The following is an 18,449-nucleotide window of genomic DNA, read 5'->3' as shown; positions in this document are numbered from 1 at the left end:
AACTACAAAAGTTACAACCACAATGTATAAGTGCTTAGTTAAAATAGAAAAGGCATTAAATTTGTAAGTGGAAGGCATTAACAGAAAACATGTTCCAACTGACTGCAATGTGTTGCACCAGAAAGTACTGAGTATATATTAAGACTTCAGCAAGAATCCCCTGAAACAAGTGACACCAAGTCATTTACTGCAAATAAGGAATAATTACACAGATTCAAGAACAGGTTTAGACTGAAAAATGTTAAAATTACTGGAGAAGCTGTGTCTGCTAATGAAGCAGCTGCTGTCACATTTCCAGCAGAGATGAAGAAGCTGATTAAGGAGAAAGGATACCATCCAAAGCAAGTCTTCAACTGCAGCGAAACTAGGCTATTCTCAAAGAAGATGCCTCATAGAACCTACATTCACAAAAGTACAAAGGAGGCTGAGCACAGTGGCTCACACCTGTAGTCCCAACACATTGAGAGCCTGAGCCAGGCAGATCACGAGGTCAGAAGTTTGGCATCAGCCTGACCAACATGGTGAAACCCTGTATCTACTAAACATACAAAAATTAGCCAGGATTGGTGGCATGCACCTGTAATCCCAGCTACTCAGGAGGCTGAGGCAGGAGAATCGCTTGAACCTGGGAGGCGGAGGTTGCAGTGAGCCAAATCATGCCACTGCACTCCAGCCTGGCCGACAGAGCAAGACTCTGTCTCAAAAAAAAAAAAAAAAAGTGCAAAGGAGGCACTAGGGCATAAGAGAGAGAGCACACTTCTATGAGAACAAGTTTTCATACAACTTTTATGACAGTATTTTGTTATAATAGTTCGATGTTATTAGAATTGTTGCTAATCTCTCACTGTGCCTAATTTATAAATTAAGCTTTATAATAGATATGTATATATAGGAAAAACTATAAGGGTTCAGTACTATCTGTGGTTTCAGGCATCCACTGAAGGTTTTGGAATGTCTCTCCCATGAATAAGCAGGGACTACCATATCTATTTTTTTTACTGCGTCTTGCATTTTTGGTCTCACATTTTCTTTTCTACTTTTAACCCAAGGTCAAGAGTGCTTCTATTATTCTGCTTTTTCCTCTCAATCAATCTTCAAGCAACTGATATTTTTAGGGAAATGGAGTCTACAGAATTACTTTAATAATGTCAAAAATAATGATTACAGCTGAAACAGAAGGTATACTATATTCTGTTAAAGCAGTGAAAAATTATTCAGAAAGATTGGAATTCTAATTACAGCTCTTGCCACTAACTTTTGTGTCTCTTTGTGTCCTCATCTACAAAATAAAAAATGCTGGGGCTCGTAATGTTTCCTTTCAGCACTCATATTCTAAATATGTATTACTTACTCTTTCAATCTGCTTTTCCATTTCTTTATGCTGTTCCAAGTGAATTTTCTTTGCTTTTTCAAAGGCTAAACAAATTTTCTCATGCTCTGTATTAATATTGGTTTCTAGACTCCTTATCTTTTCATTCTTTTCCTAGAAACACAAAACACTTTAAAAGAGTATAATTGATTTGGGAGGCCAAGGCAGGCAGATTGCTTGAGCCCAGGAGTTCAAGACCAGCCTGGGCAACAAGGCAAGACCCCATCTCTATGAAAAATACAAAAAATTAGCTAAGTAGGTGTGGTGGCATGTGCCTGTGGTTATAGCTTCTGAGGAAGCTCAGGGGGAAGCCTGGGAGGCCAAGGCTATAGTGAGCCATGATTGTGCCACTGCATTGTAGCCTGAACCACAGAGTGAGACTTTGTCTCAAAAAAAAAAAAAAAAGTATAATTGAAAAGCAGTTTTACATAAAAGTACATTAGTCAAGCATTAAATATGTCATACTCCATTTTTTAAAGAACCACAGTAGTTTATACTTCAAACTTTAACAAAATGGTTAAAAATACTTTATCAAGATGAGAAGATTTAAACTATTTTAAATATCAAGAAGCATATCAAAGAACTACCATTATCTTCAGTACCATTAGGATAAAATGAGAAAACTTGGATAACTTGCCATATAAGCCTATTAACTTAAAAATGCAAACAAGAAATGATCAGAAGAGTTTAGTAGAACTTATACTTTTCTATATATTTTATAATAATGATGCTAAAACAAATGTGCTGTCACAAATTAAGTGCCTAAAAATCACAGTAAATCTGAAGCAACAAAGATAAGTTTTACCATAAGCTCCTGTTCTAGTTCTGCATTTTTTGCAGCAATAGAGGAATAAGCAACTATCTTTTCTTCCAGCTGTTTCTCAAGAGTTAAAAGTTGAGAACACTTCTTTGTCATCTGAAAACACATTGAAATAAACGTAAAATTATTTTTTAAAGGTAATGACTTTGCATCCTAAGATCAAACACCTGCTACTCTTTTCAAAGTTCAAATACATTGTGTCTAGATAAATTGGGCAAACTTACAGTTAAAAACATTTAGGATGCAAAGTGAATAACTTTTTAACCAACATAATTATAAGTACTTTAAAAAATAAGCGACAATTTAGAAGAAAAACAAGTAGTGAAAACAAAGGATCACTTCTATCTATCCATGTAAAACATAAGTCATTTAATTCAGACCCCTATATCCAAAAAGGACAATACCCTAACCTATTTTTAAGTAGCTGTTAAAGACTGAAATAAGTACAATAAAATGGTATCAGCAGTTATTTCTGGTGGTAGAATTATCAATGGTTCACTTTCTTCTTTTTCCTCTTTTACATTAACAAGACTGTGCTATTTTTGTAATTTAAAAAACTTATTAATCCCAGTATTTGGCAATTTCCTAAGTAAACTGGTAGCTATAATATAAACTGTCTAAATCTCCATCTCCATTATTAACATAAGTTCCTATCTTATAGTTCTTTTCCTCAGCCTTGGCTATAGACTTTAAGCTGAGAAAGCAGGTATTTAAAAAGTGTACCTATAGATGACTGCAGCCTCTGGTTTGAAGGTAGAGTATAAGATACACCCATGTGGTCCTGGTCCACAATTACCTAATGAGGCACCCTTATCCTGTCCTTAGTGAAAATGAAGACAAGATATTCACAAAACACTCATTATCCCCTTTTCAGAATGGAATTCCTTGCGTAGTCGTTTCAGGTTTACATGCAATTGTTTAAAAATACAGATTCTTTAAACAGCAGAAATACACAAAAAATAAAAATACAGACTCTGGCTAGGCGTGGTGGCTCACTCCTGTAATCCCAGCATTTTGGGATACTGAGGTGGGGATCACCTGAGACCAGGAGTTCAAGACCAGCCTGGGCAACACGGCGACTGTCTCCACAAAAAATTTAAAAAATTAGCTGGACATAGTGACACATGTCTGCAGTCTCAACTACTTGGAAGACTGAGGCAGAAGAATGGCTTGAGCCCAGAAGTTCAAAGTTATAGTGAGCTATGATCTCACCACTGCACTCCAGATTGGGCAACAGAGCAAGATCCTGTCTCTAAGAAAAAAAAAGAAAGAAAGAAAAAGAAAAGAAAAAAGCAGACTCTTGTGCCCATATATACTGAATCAGAAATTGCAGGAACAGGACCCAGAAATATGCATATTAAACAGGCTTCCTAGGTGGTTGGGGATTTGCTAAAATTTGAAATCCTTTATTATCACTCCTTTTCTTCCAACAGCATAATCCAAAGTCTTCACTTATAAATGTATATTAACCACATTAACTTATACTATGGAAGAAATAATAGGCTGCAATGCAATATTATTTCCACCAAATTTGAGACCTTTTACCCACTACAGAGTTTTTCCTACTTTTAATAACATAAGTTAAAATACAAAGGTTTCCAAATGTAATTTTAAAATAATTTGTAACTTATATGGTACCATTTTTGAAAAACTTTAAATATGGATATAAACATATAATTTTTATAAAACCCTAAAATAACACATTTTGTTCTAGTTCAAAAATTAATATATATACCAAGCTAATTCCATACTTCACTTTCCAGTTTGCTGGAGTTTGAAGCTTTCTCTAGCAGCTCCTCTTGAATCAGCTGAAACTGACTAGTTCTGTGAGCCATGTTAACCCTCAAATCAGAATTTTCAGCTTCTATTTGTATCAGCTTAGTACGTAGTTCTTCTATTCCAGTAACAAGTCTTTGCCTCTCTTTTTCATATTGCTTGTTCATAGTATGTTGATTTTGATCTTTTATGCTTTCTGCTAATAAACATAAAAGGAAAATTGTTCTGAATAAGACTTCAAGAATAAAAACCTACTTAGTTGAAAGATTTAGTCATAAAGTTTAGTTTCTGATCTAAAGAGTACTAAAAGGGACAGAGAATGAGACCTTCATTAAGGAAATCAAGGAATAAGTAATGTGCTCTCTAAATTAAATATATAACAAAGACGAAAAAAGTTCTGAATCACTCATTTTTCTAGGTAGCTAAGACTATTCCTTTGTACCAGAAATGTAAGAATCCTTCTCCACCTTTTAACTTCCATTTTTTAGTAGAAATCATTGTAAAAAATTTGTTTTAAGTTGCCCTCTTTCCTTAAACTGAAGGTAATCATAAAACTTATTTGGACACTTTGAGATCATTAAGAACATTTTTATGTACTGCACATAGATGCAGGTTCAAAAGCTCCAAAGAGTGAATCCTTCCTGACCCCATCGTCTTTCTCTCCAAACTAGCTAATGAGAATTCAGTGATGCTTTTTAAAAAATTACTGAGGGTAACCAGGCACAGTGGAATACACCTGTTATCTGAGCTATTCAACAGGCTGAGGTGCATGCCACTTGAATTCAAGACCATCCTGGGCAACATGGCAAGATCCTGTCTAAAAAAAAATTACTGAGGGTTATCAGAGGTAGTTGTTTCAACATGCCCCTTCTCCACTATAAACATACACATCTCCCACTCCACAGTAAGTAAGCCTTCAGGAAAGCTTTTAAAAAGCATAATGTAGATGATTACATGAGAACACACACAGATATGAAAACAAGAAAAGATACACTTTGCCTTCAAGGTTTGCATAAGTAGCCATTTCTCATAAATTCTCTACACCCATTATATTTCACTTTCTAGGCTATCTACTTTTTATTGGCTCTGTTCTTGATGTAAGAGAATCTATAACATATATTTATTACCACTTCTAATTACTAGTATTCCCAATTTGGAAGATTCACCAAGATAGATCATATGCTGGCCAATAAACCAAGTCTCAAAACACTCTTATAAATGAAGTCCTATAGGGTATGTTCTCTGGTCATCATGAATGACACAAAAATATCTGGAAAAACCTCCAAATATTTGGAAATAAAACACACACAGCCTGTGAGTCAAAGAGGAAATCACAAGAGATAACTATTTTGAACTGAATGAAAATGAAAATACAACACATTTAAAAAAGTAGTGGAATACAGCCAAAGCACTGCCTAAAGGGAAGTTTCTATCCTTAAACACTTAGATGAAAAAGGAAAAGAGGTCTAAAATCAATAATCTAAACTTAAAGAAAAGTTTTGTGGGTTTAAAAAAAAAAAAAAAGAAGAAGAGAAAATTAAGCCTAAAAGTTAACTGGCAAAAAGTACAAGGGATCCTGATGGAGATGTCTTATGTCTTGACTGTGGTGATGGTAACAAGAGTTAAACATTAAAACACAAACACCTGACAAAACGTATCAAACTGTATATTAAAATGGGTGCATCTTAATTGCAGGGGTCCCCAACCCCTGGGCCACAGACTGGTACCAGTCCATGGCCTGTTAGGAACTGGGCCACATAGTAGGAGGTGAGTGGCAGGCGAATGACTCCCACTCCCAATCGCTCGCATTATTGCTTGAGCTCTACCTCCTGTCAGATTAGCTGTGGCATTAGATTCCCATAGGAACACAAACCCTGTTATGAACTGCACATGCGCAGGATCTAGATTGCGCACTCCTTATGAGAATCTAATGCCTGATGATCTGTCACTGTCTCCCATGACCCCCAGATGGAACCTTCTAGTTGCAGGAAAACAAGGTCAGGGCTCCCACTGATTCTACATTACAATGAGTTGTATGATTATTTCATCATCAATGTAATAATAATATAAATAAAGTGCACAATAAAAGTCATGCATTTGAATCATCCTGAAACCACCCCTGCCCCTGCCCCTGGTCCATGGAAAAAATGTCTTCCACAAAACCAGTCCCTGGTGCCAAAAAGGTTGGGGACCACTGTCTTACTGGGTATCAATTTTACTTCACTAAAGAATGATACAAAGTCTAATAATTCTGAAATAACTTTTGCTGTCTTATCAGACCATAACTAGTAATAGATTATCAAGTATGTTTGATAATAGAAACCAAACAGTTGATAAATTTGTTCTTTACGAACTATCATCTGAGAACACATGGACACATAGAAGGGAACAACACACACTGGGGTCTATCAGAGGGTGGAGGGTGGAAGGAGGGAGTGGATCAGGAAAAATAATTAAGGGATACTAGGCTTAATACCTGGGTGATGAAATAATCTGTAAAACAAACCTCCATGACACAAGCTTACCTATGTAACAAATCTGCACATGTATCCCTGAACTTAAGTTAAATTTTAAAAAAAATTTAAATAAAAGTTTTTTTTAAAAAAGACTATCATCCAAAACTCTAAATATAATTTATTAAAACAACTCAATATACTTACCCACTTGATGACCACCTAGCTTTACAGGTTCTGTTTCTAAACTACTTAATTTGCTGCTTTCTTGGCTGTCATTACAAGTAATAAGACTCTGAGATAACTGATTTGCAGTCAGGTTCGCATGAAGCTTTTGAATTTCTGCCTCTTTTATTGCAAGCTTAATTCTGGCACAAAAGAAAAGAAGTGAAAAATTATTAGAAAGATTCTATAAAAATATCTCCTACTGTACTATTTTTCACCTTTCAAGTTGATGAAAAAATTATAATTCTGATATTAGTCAACTCTTTAGGCAGGATATGAAAACTCGTATAGACCATGGTAGGATTATAAACTGGTTCAGTCACTTTACAAACTTGATGGTATCTAGTAAAATTGAAAACATACACACTCTATGACCCAGCAATTTCACTTTTAGGAATATATACTACAGAAACTCTCATATATATGTATAAGAAAACATGTATAAGGATGTCCTTTGCAGCACTGTTTGTAACAGAAAATAGAAACAAGATACCTATAAAGGAACAAATAAATTATGACACTGTTATAGGACAGAATCCTACACAGTGATTCAAAGTAACTAACCACACAAATCCATTTGTTAATCTACTCTATCTCAATATGAATGAATTTTTAAAATACTGTTGAGTGAAAAAGCAAAATTGCACACAGTATACAGTATATTTATATTTGTGTACACGTGTGTAAACATACAAAAATGAGTACAGAAATATATATCCAATTCATGATGGTGGATACTTAGGGGAAAAATGGGACTAGTCATAAGGAACAAAGGGCATTATTCATCCTGTAATGCTTTATTTTTTATTTAGAGAAACCTATTTAAAACAAATACCACAAATTTTAAGGAGAATCAATCCTGGTTAAGAAGATTAAATTCTTAGTTGTGGAATCACAGATACCTGTTATAATATTCTCTGAGCTTTTCTGTATATTTTTTAAATTCTTCAATTAAAGGTTATTTTATTTTATTTTATTTTATTTTATTTTATTTTATTTTATTTTTGATGGAGTCTCACTCTGTTGCTCAGGCTGGAGTGCAGTGGCACTATCTCAGCTCACTGCAACCTCTGCCTCCCGGGTTCAAGTGATTCTCCTGCCTCAGCCTCCCAAGTAGCGGGGATTACAGGCGCGGCACGCTAATTTTTGTATTTTTAGTAGAGATGAGGTTTCACCATGTTGGTCAGACTGGTCTCGAACTCCTGACCTTGTGATCCACCCACCTTGGCCTCCCAAAGTATTGGTATTACAGGCATGAGCCACCACGCCCAGCCAATTAAGGGTCTTAATTACCAATAAAAAACATTCTATTTGCTATAAGTGAAGATTCTGAAAATTGTACCTCAATTCCGAAATCACCAATTTATTTGCCTCACAGCAGCCAACGCAACGGTCTTCCTTGTTTGAGAAGCTACTCATCTGGTATTTAGAAAGAGACGATTTAAAGCCAAATAATTCTCTTTTTAACTGTAAGTTTAAAAACAAACACATGTAAACTTACGTACATGGGATGCAGTTGCTTTTTTATTCAGAACTTAATATTTTAAAAACTGTATGAATTTGATGGAAACAACTTAATGTCCATCAACAGGAGAATATATAAATATATTAAGAAATATTAAGATAATTGGAAAACTACAATAGTTAAAAGAAATAAACCTGAGTCACACAAATCAGTATGGATACATCTCATAACAATATTGAGTGAAAAACAAATTATAGTGGCAAACAGTATTTTCATAAAAACACTAAGCAACATATATATATTTCTAGATGCATCTATATGTGACAGTATTTAAAACATGGATGAGAAGGATACACATGAATTTCAGAATAATTGCCATTTCTGAGGAGAGAGGAAGAGAACAGGGATCTGACAAGGTACATAAGAAGCTTTACCTATAAAATTTTATTCTAAAAAGTATAGAGCTGATAAGACAATACATGTACCAAATTTTACAAATATGGTGCTACACTAGCATATGCACCTTTCTGTTGGTTTGGATAATACAGAATTTTAAAAGACAGTTATAAATGAGCAAGGTAAGCACTTAATGACTTCTACCTTCAAACTATAACCAAATCACACCTCCTAGAAGTGGGGGAAAAAAAATCACATTTCCTAATCGTATCATTCTTAGCACTACAAGAAACAAATGATCAAACATACATTACCACATTCGGAATCATATCTCAAATGATTCTGTTTTTAGAGACAGGGTCTCACTCTGTCACCCCGACTGGAGCTTATGATCATAGAACTCACTGCAGCCTTGAACTCCTGGTCTCAAGCAATCCTCCTACGTCAGCTTCTCGAGTAACTGGGACCACAGGCATGCACCACCATGCCCAGCTAACTTTTGTATTTTTGTAGAGACAGGGTCTTGCTATATTGCCCAGGCTGGTCTTGAACTCTTGCTTCAAGAGTTCCTCTTACCTTGGCCTGCCAAAATGCTGGGATTACAAGCATGAACCACTGTGCCTGACCATATATGAAATAATTCTTGATACACAAATGAGAATGCAATTTAAAATTGTTATCTGTATATGATTACCTTCTAATTTCAAAAGCAAATAGTATATTAAAAATCTAAGCAAATAGCATCTGGGGAAAGCAGATACAACAGAGGAGCTAAGATTTTATGTTCTAGTTTAAATTCTACTACTTACCAGTTGAGCAATTTATTTACTTCCTTGGGTCTAGGTTTCTTCACCAATAAAATGATATTGAATCAGACAGTTGCTAAGAGTTTTTTGGTTCATAATTCCACAGTTCATAATAGTTTAACATCGGTAAGTCTACCATCTAGTCTACTATGCATTCATATGTGAAACCAACCATAATATATTTACCTATAGTTTCCCCTGATTTTTCCTTCATTTTACACTTATTGATTACAAATTCCTGAATAGGTTTATTTACCTTCTTCTTAATCTCACTTATATGTATGGCCACAAATATAACTCAAAGAGAAAAGGTGGTAGACCATTATTATAAGAACATTTTAGGCCAGGCATGGTGGCTCAAGCCTGTAGTCCCAGCACTTTGGGAGGCCGAGGCAGGCAGATCACCTGAGGTCAGGAGTTCAAGACCAGCCTGACCAATGTGCAGAAACCCTGTCTCAACTAAAAATACAAAATTAGCTGGGCGTGGTGGCACATGCTTGTAATTCCAGCTACTAGGGAGGCTGAGGCAGGAGAATAGCTTGAACCCAGGAGGCGGAGGTTGCGGTGAGCCGAGATCTCACCACTGCACTCCAGCCTGGCGACAGAGCGAGATGCCGTCTCAAACAAAAAAAAAAAATTAAAGTTCTATGCCATTCTAATAAGTACATGAAAAGTTGCTCATCATGAGTTGTTAAAAAAATGTAAATTAGGGCCAGGCATGGTGGCTCACGCCTGTAATCTCAGCACTTTGGGACGCCAAGGTGGGCGGATCATGAGGTCAGGCCGAGGTGGGCACATTTGAGACCAGCTTGACCAATGTGGTGAAACCCCGTCCCATGTGCCTGTAGTCCTGGCTACTCGGGAGGCTGAGGCAGGAGAATTGCTTGAACCTGGGAACCAGAGGTTGCAGTAAGCTGCGATCATGCCACTGCACTCCAGCCTGGGCAACAGAGTAAGAGTCTGTCTTAAAAAAAAAAAAAGAAATGTAAATTAAAACCACAATGTGATACCACTTCACATCCACTAAGATGGTAATAATAAAAAAGACAAGAACAAGTGTTGGCAAGGAAGTAGAGAAACAGGAACCCTCATACATTGCTGGTGAGAATGTAAAATAGTGTAGACACTTTGGAAAACAGTTTAGAATACATTCACCATATGACCCAACAATTCTACTCCTAGGTATTTACTGAAGAGAAATGAAAACATGTCCAAAGACTTGTATGCAAATGTTCATAGAAGCATTATTCATAATACCCCAAAGTGGAAACAATCCAAATGTCCACCAACCAGTGAATGGATAAATCAAATGTAACGTATCTACATAATGAAATACTATTTAGCAATAAAAAGAAATGAAATACTGGTATCACAACATGAATGACTCTCAAAAACATTAAGAATGCAAAAGAGCACATATTATATGAGTTCATTTATGTGAAATGTCCAGAAAAGACATCTATAGATGCAAAAACTATTAGTGTCTTCCTATGGGTAGAAGTGAGTACAGGGCCTAATTATAAATGGGTACAAAACACCTTTTGGGGATGATAGACATGTTTCAAAGCTGGATTGTGATTGTTATAAAACTTGAAAATTTACTAAAAATCAGAGATTAGTACACTTAAAATAGGCAAATTTTAAGGTATGTAAATGATACTTCAATAAAGCTGTTTAAAAAACATTCTGTGCCATTCTAATATATGGCATCTGAGAAACTGGGAAAAAGTGTACAATGGTTAAGTGCAGGAAAAAAAACAGAGGTTAGATAGAAGAGAAATTCAAGACTAAAGAGGAAAGAAAAAAATTAGAAGTTAATAAAACAACCACAAAATGATAGTCTTTTCTAAAACACTTTAGTAAAATTCTTCTTTTCCATTACATAATCACACATACTTACCGGCAACTGGGATATAATCTTTTCCATACTTCTTAGTTCTACCCTTGAACTTTCAATTTCTTGTTGACATAAATCTAGTCGCTCATTCTGTGCTGCAACACGGACCTTTAATTCTCGGTTTTCATTCATTAAAGAAAATTTGTCTCTAAGTATTTCGTCTTTGTTCTCTAACTCACTCTCTAGCTTCAAAATACTTTGTCTAGATTCAGTTAGTTGTGCCATGACTTCTGAATTTTTCACTGCCATGATCCTTAGTTTTTCTTTTCCATTGTTATTTTCTTCTTTTAACTGCCTATGAAGAAAAGAGAATAAAAATGAAAATAAAATATATATGCATTCATTTTCAATCATATTTATTTAATCTCACTTTGAAAATTTTTTGAAGCTTAATTCTGAAATAATACCTGCTCACATTTACTAAGTACCTACTTTCTGCATGCCAGGCACTCACAACTTTATGTAGTTAGCACTATTATTACTTCTTATTTACAGATGAGGTAACTGAGGCACAAAAAGGTTAAATAACTTTCCAAGTGTCTCACAATAAATGGCAGGGAAGGACAGCCCTACTATCTTGAAAGCATTTTTGCTCCCTGTTTAATTATATAAGACAGGAAATCTAACTCCAAAATCCCTGACATAGCATTTCGCATTATCAACAAAGTTTTGGATTCCTAAAACAGGAGAAAAAGTAAATTGGCTCTACATAATTGTACAATCAGCTTAAGAGCCCAGCATCAATGACTTTCTCTTCTTACAAGAATTTTTTTTTTTTTTTGAGATGGAGTCTCACTCTGTTGCCCAGACTGGAGTGCAGTGGCGTGATCTTGGCTCACTGCAAGCTCCGCCTCCCAGGTTCATGCCATTCTCCTGCCTCAGCGTCCCGAGTAGTTGGGACTACAGGCGCCTGCCACCACGCCCAGCTAAGTTTTTTTTTTTCAGTAGAGATGGGGTTTCACTGTGTTAGCCAGGATGGTCTCGATCTCCTGATCTCATGATCCGCCTGCCTCAGCCTCCCAAAGTGCTGGGATTACAGGCGAGAGCCACGGTGCCCGGCCCTTACAAGGATTCTTTTAAAAAATACTGCATCAGCAACTCTTAATGGCACACTGGGAGATACTGTGTTGAAAAACTTAGACATTTTAGAAGGGTCAGACTCCAAATGTGAAGTTTTAAAAATATCTTAACCAACTTATTTCACTTATATTTGAAATATGAAAATAACATTTTTTTGAAAAATATAAAAATAACATGACTTAAGAAATCATATGTAATATACAAGAATTCTTTCATGAAGTATAAACATTTTAAGTGATGAAGGATTGCATCATAGTGTAATCGGCAGCATTTTTCTTTCTTAGAAGTAGATCTTGCAATCGATAATCAATTCTAGAAAATACTCTAGTAAAAAGCATCTTTACTCCCTCCTCCTTGGCAAAAATATTAAACAGACTACCTTAAGGAAAGTACGGCAAAATTAGACAAACCAGTTATTCTGATTGCTTCCTGCTCCCCCTTTTTTTTAAAAAAAATTAAGAGTTTGAAGTGATAAAGACTGATTAATATTAACCTCTGAAAGTTGATGGGTGTTAGTTTTAAGAGGACAACAAGATATATTAAGAGAGAGTATAGGAGTCAGAAGACTTTGATCTTTCAAAGACCTTCAGTAAATTCTGGCTACTCTTGGGGCTTCTGTTTCTTTACATATAAAATGAGAAGTTTGGACTAGGTAATTTTTTATGATTTGAAAAACACTTTTTATTAGAACATCAGATATTATACACATTTTACTAGCAAGTTAATGTGGTCATACATCAATGACATTATGTCTATTAATTTTCCCTAAATATATGCAAAGCAAATATGTTGATCAGTACCTCTCCATATTTACCATTATATTTGCATTAACACATTTTACTTCATTTCTAATTCTAACTCGATAGCTAGAAAACAGTTTCAGTCACGAAGCCTATCCTTCTATATAATGTAAGCCCATAATTACAACATATAAAATATTGTTTTAAAATGTTTCAGTTTTTTCCATCTCCACACAAAAATCCTTTTTCTACAACAGAATACTGTACCTTAATTTCTCTTTCAGAATTTCAAGTTCACTTTTATATAGACCACACTTTTCTTGTAGCCTTTTATTTTCTTTTTCACAGTTAATTAGATTTCTCTCCAATATTTCTTCTTCAGCTTGAACCTAAAACAATAATTTAAGTGTACATACTAATGTGGTTGTAAGTTTTAGGTGTTTCAAGCTAAAAATGTAAGTAGTGATTTCAGAAATAAGCAGGAATGTAGACTAAGAATTTCATACATTTAAGTCCCCAGCCTCATAGTGAAAAGTAGCAACATGAAGTTCCTGGGCAGTAACAAAAGACAGAGAAAAGGATGATACTACATGTCCAGAAAACCTGTAACAGATAGGCAATTGCATCAACTGAAAGCAAAAATTCATCTAGAGCTGCTGTGTACGAGTTACTAAAGGTTAATTTTAGTGCAAATGTTCCAGAGAGGTTGTTTTTGAAATTTTAACCACAAAATTTACCAATGAAACCACAGCCCAAAATGTAGAACAGATAAAAGCACCCAGGATACAGTGTTGAGAGGGGAAGATTGGGTATATCTGCCCCAATTCCTTTGTTACCCTGTTATATCCACCTAACTATAGGGCTTTGCTGAGCATTGTTTGCAAATGATAACCCTAAGTGTAAAAAAAAACCTGTCTCTTACATTCTTCTCTCTTTTCTCCATAAAGTCCTTCTTCTCCCCAAGAATATTCCTCTTACTAGGTCTTCTACCTCCCCTTACTGATCACCTTATTAAAAATCCCTTCTAAGATATTTCATTCCCACAAGCACCCTCTCCAAGACTCTCAAAACAGCCTTCTTATTAACTAATTCACATTTAAGATTTCAATACTTAGTGAGACCTTAATATTTTACACTGCCAAGTGATATTCACAGTTTTACTGCAAAGGAATGACCACTTTGTAATCAACTGCAGACTTTCTCCTGGATCTCAGTATTTAATATTGTTGGTAACTTCTCCCCTAAAATATTTTATCATGTAGTTGTCATGACAATATTACACTTGACTCTGGCCACTCTTGTTTTCTTTGCTTCCTTTTATTAACTCATAATTCCTGACTGCTCTGTTCTTTCTATATATTCTCTCAAAAGTTTAGTGAATTTCTTGACTTTCCTTACTGCAACTATATTATGAGAAATACTCACCCCAAGTTTCCAAAATCCCTCCTATCCTCCTTATGCTATGAAAATTTCTTAAGCAACATCTTAACTTATGGGACCAAAGACATTTAATTCAAAATCCTTCAATTTCCTTCCACCTAAAACTTTTCTTTTTATCCACAAGGAAAAGAAATGTCCTATTTCATTAAAAAAAAGAATCTCACTTCTGCTCTTGGACTATCATCTTGCATATCGTTCAGACCCTTGTGCTATCTTTTATTCCTTATAATTCTAACATCTTCAATCTCCCCCTACTAATATGTTCAGGGTACCCTTAGGTGCTTTACCACAGCTTCTTCACCTTAACTTAGCTTCTTTCTTCCCTTCCATTCGCTGACTTTCCCAACCCGCCACACACACTTACTTCCTCTTCACCTATTATATGTAAAGAATTGTCTGTTAGCTACCTCTACTCTCTCCCTTTCCATCTCTCCCATTTCAGAGGTTGTGCCTTCTATTTTAATAAGTTGCTCTCTACAAAGTATCCAATGACTCCCTGATTATAAAAACCAAGAGCTCTGTCTCGTTCCTCACCTTTCTAAAATTTTTTTCTGATTTTTTACAGACAGGGTCTTGCTCTTTCACTCAGGCCTGAGTGCAGTGACATTATCATGGCTTAATGCAGCCTCTAATTCCTGAGTTCAAGCAATCCTTCTACCTCAGCCTCCTGAGTAGCTGGAATTACAGGTGTAAGCCACCACACCTGGTTCAGTCCTCATTCTTCTTGACCAGTTTGCAACATCTGGCACTGAAGATCACCATCTTCTTTTTAAAATGTTCTATCACCTTGGCTTTTCGTATTATACTTTCCTGATTCTCTAATTTTTAAAAATAACTTATCGATACCTTTCAAAAGGTAATCTACCTGTTCTTTATCTCCCAGGGTATCTTCCCTCTTGTTCTCATTCTATATGAACTCTGTCAATGTCCAAGGCTTCTACCACTTTAATTCAGTACTGTCAATTCTCAAAACTACAGCCCTAGTACAGATTTCTATATCGAAATCCAGACCTATAGATACAAAAGCCTACTAGAAACCTATAACTGGTTATTCTACAGACATTTCCAAAATAGAACTCATCAACTTTTTTTCCTAAATTGTCTATTTTGATTCATGATGCAGTCATCCAGCAGTCACTCAAACCAGCAACCTAAAAATATCCTATATTCTTCTTTCTCATACTGCCGGCTTCTAATGCATTCAAGTGGTCACTAGATCCCACTGATTCCCCAACTTTAACATCCCTCATAGCTATCTACTCAGCTCCTTCATCTTCAATGTCTCTTGCCTTGTCTTTTAAAGTCTCCTTGACTTGTCTCTCACCTCTCAAATGCATCTTCACATGACATCAGAGTGAGCTTCCTAGAACCTAGATTTTGAATCATTTTCCCTGCTTAACACTATTCAATGATATACCACTATATTTAAGATAGCCTAGCAGCTCAAGCATTGCCTACTCTGTGAAGCCTTCTTTGGGCCCACCAGAGTTTATTAACCACCGCCACCTTCATCCCACCCTACTACACCTACCTCTTATTTCTATATTATGCTTCCTATTCCAAAATACTGAAATTATTTGTTTATATACTTGTCAATCTTACTAGACAGTGAGCTCTTTAGGGTAGGTATCATGTGTTATGTATCACTGGATCTCCCAGAGACTAGCACAGTACCTGGCATGTAAAAGGAATTTCATAATTGTTTAATAAATGAATACCCATCTTCTCATTCTACCGTTCTACCTAAACATTCCTTCCTCTGCCTTTCTACCTTTGTTTGAATAGAATCATAAACTTCCTCTGCTTTCACTGTTATCTCAAGATGGAAGCTCCCATATTAGTATCTCTTTACCAGACCTCTCTTTTGAGCTCATTATCTGAATATCCAACTGTAGTGTTCCTCCACACACATTTCATTACCATGTGATATTACTTAAAGATACTAAATGAATATAATAAATGAATGTAATAAACTCACTATATTTCTATATCAAATCAGTTCAAGGAACCTTCCCTCTGAGAGGCAGAAGCCAGCCCCTCTCAGAGTAGCAGACTCAGAGAGACCAGTTGAAGGCTACATAATCTGTCTTCATTTTCACTGAAGTGATAAAAATGAATTTCTTTCTTCTACTTCTCTAGCTCCAATCTCTGTTCACATATTCCATCCTTCTCTATATTTTGTTCCTTCTCCTCTCTCTACTCTTTTCCCTCTTTGGATAAAAAAGTTTCTGCTGATAATAAAAGAATTGGTAAACATCATCCTTAACTAACATTTACAAATTGTTTATTTAAATGATTTTATAAGATCATAAAAATTACTCTCTGTCTCAACCATAAACATATTTTAATTATTCCTACCTTTATTGTTGGAATATAGACAGTAATACAAAACACTGAATTTGCACAAATGCCTCTTACCTTTTCCAGTTTTTCAGCCACTTTCTTTTTATATTGTTGGAAAGCGTTACTCAGCTCTTCAGCATTATATAGTGCTTCATTCCTTTGTCGTTCAGCTCTAAAATTTAAAAAGAGATAATGAATAAAAGTGAAGAATGCTCTGCATTTGAATAGTTAAGTTCCAAAGTAATCTTTAATTATAAGGAATAATTGGAGAGAAACATATTTCTCTGTACTAAAAAGAAGTATTAGGCTTAAAGTATAAAACGAAGAATGTAGATCATACTACAAAAACTTTCTCACTCTATCAATATGAAAAATAAAATATAACACAAAACAATTATAAACATAAATGTTGAAATATATATAAATTCTTACGTGTTGGCAATTTTTTTCCCCTATCTGGAAAAGACAGATTAGGGAAATAGCCTGAGGCTGGATGATAAATTTTCAAAGGTTAGGAATTACAGAATCAGTCTATTGTCTAGAATATTAAATATACTCAGTAAATTCTGTGACCTTTGCAAAGGTCAAATAAATTTCAAACAGGTATTTAAAAAAATGTTTACTTCTATTGATAACAGATATAAAAATCTAGACAACAAAAAACACAACCACCACCAAGCACTGTTTAAGCCCAACCTTGTTACCTCATCTCTTAGTTCCTTACGCTTCTTGTAATGAAATGAAAATTTGGGGCACAATACATTGAGAATACTTGGTCAATATCACACTGACGCCTAAAAATATTTTAATATTTAAAGCTATTCCCATCATATTCTTTCTAATGTAACTGAGGTTAGTGATCCTCCTCTTATTCAGGGTGAATTACTCTATTTATAGTCTGGATCTTAACTCTTAACCCTTCAGAAATGCACTCTAGCTTCTGTATTTTCATTCCCTCTGTTGGTTATTTTGCCACAAGTATAAAAAGTTCAAGTAAAAGTATTCCTAACTTCCTGAATCTATGTGGTTAAGTATGTCTATTTGACTCCAAAGTTTCAGATAAAGGAAAGTAAGGACAACCAAGGATTTCTCTGAAAATCTATAGGAATATAATAAATTCCTGAGTGTGCACAGGTACTGTTCAGAGCAAAGGATACCTGTATTTCTCACTTAAACAAACAAAAACCTTCCCACATATTGTGCCTTCCTCTATCATCCTTCTTTTCTTCCTTCCTCCCTCCCTCCCTCCCTTCCTTTCTTTCTTTCTTTTTTTTTTTTTTCGGAGTCTCGCTTTGTGGCCCAGGCTGGAGTGCAGTGGCGCGATCCGGGCTCACTGCAAGCTCCGCCTTCCAGGTTCACGCCATTTTCCTGCCTCAGCCTCCCGAGTAGCTGGGACTACAGGTGCCCGCCACCTCGCCCGGCTAGTTTTTTGTATTTTTTTTAGTAGAGACGGGGTTTCACCGTGTTAGCCAGGATGGTCTCGATCTCCTGACCTCGTGATCCTCCCAAAGTGCTGGGATTACAGGCTTGAGCCACTGTGCCCAGCCTTCTTTTCAAGCCAGACTTATCCACTTTACACTTATCTACTCTTCCTCACTTCCAATTTGTAAAAAGTAATGACATATTTCAGCCACACACA

General features: G+C 35.6%; 1 protein-coding gene across 1 annotated transcript in view; it reads right to left on the bottom strand.

The window, feature by feature from the left end:
• Positions 1-18,449, bottom strand: part of CCDC18 (coiled-coil domain containing 18) — a 114,166-nt gene that overhangs the window by 73,818 nt on the left and 21,899 nt on the right. Inside the window, exons 7-14 of the mRNA XM_011939996.1 lie at positions 16,886-16,982; positions 13,295-13,416; positions 11,211-11,502; positions 7,986-8,110; positions 6,626-6,786; positions 3,941-4,164; positions 2,175-2,285; positions 1,352-1,483 (exon numbers count right to left, since the gene is read on the bottom strand). Of these exons, the coding sequence (XP_011795386.1) occupies positions 1,352-1,483; positions 2,175-2,285; positions 3,941-4,164; positions 6,626-6,786; positions 7,986-8,110; positions 11,211-11,502; positions 13,295-13,416; positions 16,886-16,982 (1,264 nt within the window). The remainder of the gene's footprint in view (positions 1-1,351; positions 1,484-2,174; positions 2,286-3,940; positions 4,165-6,625; positions 6,787-7,985; positions 8,111-11,210; positions 11,503-13,294; positions 13,417-16,885; positions 16,983-18,449) is intronic.

The sequence above is a fragment of the Colobus angolensis genome, unplaced genomic scaffold, assembly GCF_000951035.1.
Source record: "Colobus angolensis palliatus isolate OR3802 unplaced genomic scaffold, Cang.pa_1.0 Scaffold186, whole genome shotgun sequence".
Taxonomy (NCBI): Eukaryota; Metazoa; Chordata; class Mammalia; order Primates; family Cercopithecidae; genus Colobus; species Colobus angolensis.
The sequence above is the reverse complement of the archived record's forward strand: the minus strand, read 5'-3'. Positions and strand labels throughout refer to the sequence as shown.